This window comes from Manihot esculenta, chromosome 18 (genome assembly GCF_001659605.2).
Source record: "Manihot esculenta cultivar AM560-2 chromosome 18, M.esculenta_v8, whole genome shotgun sequence".
Taxonomy (NCBI): domain Eukaryota; kingdom Viridiplantae; phylum Streptophyta; class Magnoliopsida; order Malpighiales; family Euphorbiaceae; genus Manihot; species Manihot esculenta.
Genome location: NC_035178.2, coordinates 30172807 through 30178216, shown reverse-complemented (window position 1 = coordinate 30178216; position 5410 = coordinate 30172807). Strand labels below are relative to the sequence as shown.

The 5410-nt window shown below is 42.2% G+C and overlaps 1 protein-coding gene across 1 annotated transcript; it reads right to left on the bottom strand.

The window, feature by feature from the left end:
* Positions 1–442: 442 nt before the first annotated feature.
* LOC122722540 lies at positions 443–5134 on the bottom strand. Its single transcript, XM_043953628.1, has 3 exons — positions 5083–5134; positions 3035–3564; positions 443–501 (listed from the first exon to the last, which is right to left on the bottom strand). The coding sequence occupies exons 2-3, from the start codon at positions 3552–3554 to the stop codon at positions 467–469; spliced, it is 555 nt and encodes a 184-aa protein (XP_043809563.1). The 5' UTR covers positions 3555–3564; positions 5083–5134; the 3' UTR covers positions 443–466.
* Positions 5135–5410: the final 276 nt, after the last annotated feature.

Genomic DNA, 5410 nt, shown 5'->3' with positions numbered 1-5410 from the left:
ATTCATACGCACTATATATGAAAATGCATCACAACACAAGCATCTCAATATATCTTGGATTAGACATGACCCCAAAACTCCCTCGACGGGCTATTGAAGTCGCCTTGGTCCAATCCCCACTAAGGTAGACATGACCCCAAAAATACCCTCTGTCAACACTGGCCCCCCAAAGGAGCTACACAGGGCATTCCAACAAGTAATTGCCCAACTGACCTGACACAATGACAGGAGCCGAAGCTTAGGCTATTGGAGTCGCCTGGGTCCACCTAATCTCTGATCACATAATATGCAATGCTTCACATTCGTGATTCTAATGCAATCACCCTAATACATATCATAGCATTCATGATGCATGAACTATGCTAAAGCATTATGTTTCTTTAATAAAAGATTAAGTTTAGTTCTACTCACCTCTAGCCAATGCTTGGCTAACCCTGGGCTAACTCTGCAAACTCTGAAGCAACACTCACTGCTGCTCTCTCTGGTTCCTCTGTTCTGTGCCTACACAGATGGACTCAAGTGAGGGACCAACATACTCTAACATACCTCTAAACATCTCCCCTTAAGACCCCTTAAAACACCTCAAAACATGCATGCAAAACAAGCAAAGGAAAGCTGGACAGGGCACCTTCGGCAGCACCTTCGGCGGCCGAATGTTTCCTCCAGAGACGAAAGTCAGGCATGTTCGGCGGCCTAACTTGGACTTTCGGGGGCCGAACCTGGGTTCATCCAGAACTCAGTTTCGTGCACAAGAACGCCCGCCATCCGAACTTCAACCCTCCAAACATGCATCCAACCTCTCCAAACATACTCTAAACACTTAATCATGCATATAGGAGTCTTAAACACATTAAAACTCCAACAAATAACACACAACAACCACAAACAAAGCATAGGATCCATACACCCTAATATGCACAACTCATGCATACACATGCACAACTCCCCTTTCCCCTCATCAAACTCATTTAAAACATAATTAAAACCAAGGATTCACACTTACCTATTGAAGAACAAAGGCTGGCGTGACTCCTAACTTGAAGAGATGGAGATTCAAGCTTCACAAGCTCCTAAACTCCACAACTTCTCAAAACTCCCTTTAACTCACTTAAAACCTACTTTTCTTTGAAAGATTTGATGTAAAACTATGGAAGATCATTGAGAGAAAGCATGAGCAAGTTCCTGAACCAAAGGAGAGCCTAAGCACCTCCTTAGTCGGCCAAAAGCACTTTTAAAAGTGCACCACCGCTTCACGTTGGGTGGCCAAAGCTCCATGCAACACCTCACCACTTTAGGGGGCCGAACCTTAAGTTTAGGGGGCCGAACGTGGGGTACTTTCGGCAGCCGAACTTTAACTTTAGGGGGCCGAAAGTGGGAAAATCTTCCTTAGCCTTTTCTCTTAAAAACTCATTTCCTTTTCAAATCAAAAACTTAAAACATATCAAAACATTTTAGAAAACCTTCACTCTACCCTTCAGGGAAACTCTGACATTCAAAATTCCACCGGACGGTAGGAACTCCGATGTCTGAACTAGCCGGGTATTACAATCTCCCCCCCTTACAAAACATTCGTCCTCGAATGTTAAAAACAAACAGATAAGCAAGTAAAGCCTATCACTTCTCTCTAAAGAGAGAATCTATACCTCTATTCTCCTGATCTGAGTTTATACTCATAACCTTTTTCTGAACTCCACAGCTTTCGCTGCGCTACTCTGATCCTTATTCTTCTTTTCTTTCTCTTAACTAAACTAATCTCTTTGTGAAAACTCTCACTTTTAATTCTTAACAGATACAAATCTGTAATGATACCAATCCGTAATCACACTGGAATCACAACCAGTTTCCACTAACAGTTCCAATAGATCATCAATCTTTTCTACCAATCTGTTTTACCAACCTTGTAATACTGATCCTTGCCCGCCTTTCTTCTTCTTTACTAAACTGACTTAATCTCTAACTCTCAACAGGTATTGCTCCAATCTGTACTCTGATCATGCCAATCTGTAATCCAATCTTCTTTGATTAGAACAGTTAGTAGATCACATCTAGAACTCTCTCTCTAGTAAAGGGTACTGAGGCTGATTCCCCGTCCTGACAAACTTGCTCACAAGAGTTAGAACCCTCTGACAACTTTTCCTGTATAACGATGAGCCTGCGGGACTGATATCAACTTCTAGGCATCTATACTGTACTCTATTCCTCTATACTCTGTCCTTTTTAAGGACTAACTATTGATCCATCCTGAGCTCTAAACTCTCCTACCTTGTCTCTGCGGACACAGGTAGTACTATGAGTAGCTAGCCAATCCGCCCTAGGTTGACATCATCAGTCACCCCTAGAACCATAAGGTCAGCTGGATCGCATCGCCTACTCTGTATAAACTCTGAACTAAACTGACTGACTCTGCATCAGATGGATCATATTCAGGTCTACTGACCCTGAGAAAAACACTCTAAGCCCAGAAGTCATCAAATCCACTCTATCAATGGCTCATAAACAACAAGGAAAGTGAAACACTGGGTCCAAAACAAACAGCATACACATCTGAACACTTCCAAGTGAACGCATCTGACGTCACCATGTATGATGTGTTTGCCTCCTACTGAGTCAGGGTGCAGATCCAAGCTAAAGCTAATGGAACTTCCCTCGGGAATTTACTGAAGAAAAGGCTCTCCCTTCTTCCTCAGCCTCACCACCATCTAATCCCAGACTAACTCTAGTCTCTTTATGAACTTACCTTCCTTTTCTTTTCCTCTTACTCTGACCCATCTTATCCTTCTACTTATTCATACTTACTGTTACTCTTTTTACTTCTTGTTCTATTTTCTGCCTTATTTACTCTTATTCTTCTTGAGAAATCAATTCTCACTATGCCTAGGTTTATGAAAACCTGAGATCCTAACATCTCATAATAACTCTCTCTTTAACTCTTCTTTGAAATTCTATCTATTTATCTTTTACTTCGATTACAACAAAAGACATCCGATCAGAATCCTCAAAACACATCAGAACATTCATAACAAAATGAACATACCTGGCACTACTGGGTCTGATGTGGCTGCCTCCTGTTGAACAACTCTACTTAAAAATGTCCGCTGAGACTGAGCTATCCAAGGTGCAGTACGACACTCACGAACTACATGTCCCTCCTGACCACACCTAAAACATGCTGTTGTCCCTGCAAGACAAACTCCCTTATGCAGCCTTCCACACCTCTCACATCTAAAGCTATCCCTATTAGAACTCGAACCCAACCCTGACTTTAACTTATTCCAAAACTCCCTCTTCTTTGACCCTTTAAGGCCTCTGACTTTCTTTTTCCCCCTTTTAGCAGCTGTACTCAAAATAGAGGGGTCAACTTCTCCTGAACTAGAGATCCTGGCATCCTTATTCTGGGTATCATCTACAGACTCTTCGTCCATATTCACTTGCACTCCTATATCCTTTCTTTGCACATCTAATTCTATCTCTCTCCTTACATCCATTCTTTCCCTGTTTTCCTCAAAAGATCCTTCAGATGGGTCTGATTCCACAGAATAACTAGCTCCACTCATCCTAGTTCTCCTGAATAACAACACATCAAGAAACAAACATTAGCACACATGTTCATATGAAAACACATGAATTTACAATATATACATGCATTACATAGCATAACATTAATAAGCATGAGTATTCCACATCAGCATGCAAAACAACTTCCTATCTTAGTGGACATGATTTTACTTATTGTGTTTTGCCTTACTATGACCTCTAGACCAACCTCTTTCCGATGTAAAACATCGTACTAATGAGGAACCTCTGCTCTGATACCAACTGTAACAGCCCGGAAACCGGTACCCTCTTTGTAACGGCCCAAACTGCTCGGCACTAGGATCCAGATCGGCTTAAGGCCGCCGGGACCCGTAGTAAGCCTGCTATGAACTCTGTGTACCTGTTAAAATCCCATACATGATCCGACTGGACTATTACTTTTTAAAACTTGTCTTTAAAACTACCAGACTTAACCTTTAAAACACTGTCCTATAGGTCCAACCATATGAACCAAATGCTCAGATATACTAATCTGAACTAGCCCTCTGGCTATCTATAATACACCAGTGATGCTTTACCAAGTAACCTCCATACCCTATGCGCTCTGCAGCATAGAACCCACTCTGTAAGGGTCAGCATATCATAAGTTAACTTGGTTACCATAGAGTCACAGGAATCAAACCTGGTCTTCTCTAGTGGTCTACTCTGTGGATCACAGGAATCAAACCTGGTCTTTCCTATTGCACTGGTCTTGGATCAAAGGAAGTAATCCCTGTCTTCCCTCACAGTTATAATTCACTGGGTTTTCGAAACACAACATGTTATTAAGCCTGGTTTGACTCATTGCTCATCATTAAACTGAAATCAGGATACATGCATATACAAGGGATGAAACATACTATAGACAAAAGGCAAAAGCACATTCTAATACATTTATACCTTAACTGACTAACTATTACATCACTTTACATATATCCTTTTACATACATCATGTCCACACTATGCTATACACAAACATACTGAAGCCAACACTCTGATGCTTCTGACTTCCCAGCTAACCCTGAACCTGCAAAACTGGGATTAAGGGAAAGGGATGAGCTTCTAAAGCCCAGTGAGTAGAAACATTGAAAACAGTTCATTCATACGCACTATATATGAAAATGCATCACAACACAAGCATCTCAATATATCTTGGATTAGACATGACCCCAAAACTCCCTCGACGGGCTATTGAAGTCGCCTTGGTCCAATCCCCACTAAGGTAGACATGACCCCAAAAATACCCTCTGTCAACACTGGCCCCCCAAAGGAGCTACACAGGGCATTCCAACAAGTAATTGCCCAACTGACCTGACACAATGACAGGAGCCGAAGCTTAGGCTATTGGAGTCGCCTGGGTCCACCTAATCTCTGATCACATAATATGCAATGCTTCACATTCGTGATTCTAATGCAATCACCCTAATACATATCATAGCATTCATGATGCATGAACTATGCTAAAGCATTATGTTTCTTTAATAAAAGATTAAGTTTAGTTCTACTCACCTCTAGCCAATGCTTGGCTAACCCTGGGCTAACTCTGCAAACTCTGAAGCAACACTCACTGCTGCTCTCTCTGGTTCCTCTGTTCTGTGCCTACACAGATGGACTCAAGTGAGGGACCAACATACTCTAACATACCTCTAAACATCTCCCCTTAAGACCCCTTAAAACACCTCAAAACATGCATGCAAAACAAGCAAAGGAAAGCTGGACAGGGCACCTTCGGCAGCACCTTCGGCGGCCGAATGTTTCCTCCAGAGACGAAAGTCAGGCATGTTCGGCGGCCTAACTTGGACTTTCGGGGGCCGAACCTGGGTTCATCCAGAACTCA

What these genes read in the sequence shown, in the direction of transcription:
- LOC122722540 (XM_043953628.1), bottom strand. Translation starts at nt 3,554, where the DNA reads ATGAGTGGAGCTAGTTATTCTGTGGAATCAGACCCATCTGAAGGATCT. An exon ending in ATCAGACCCAGTAGTGCCAG is followed by an intron (nt 502 to 3,034) that starts GTATGTTCATTT and finishes CCATCTGTGTAG; the next exon opens with GCACAGAACAGAGGAACCAG.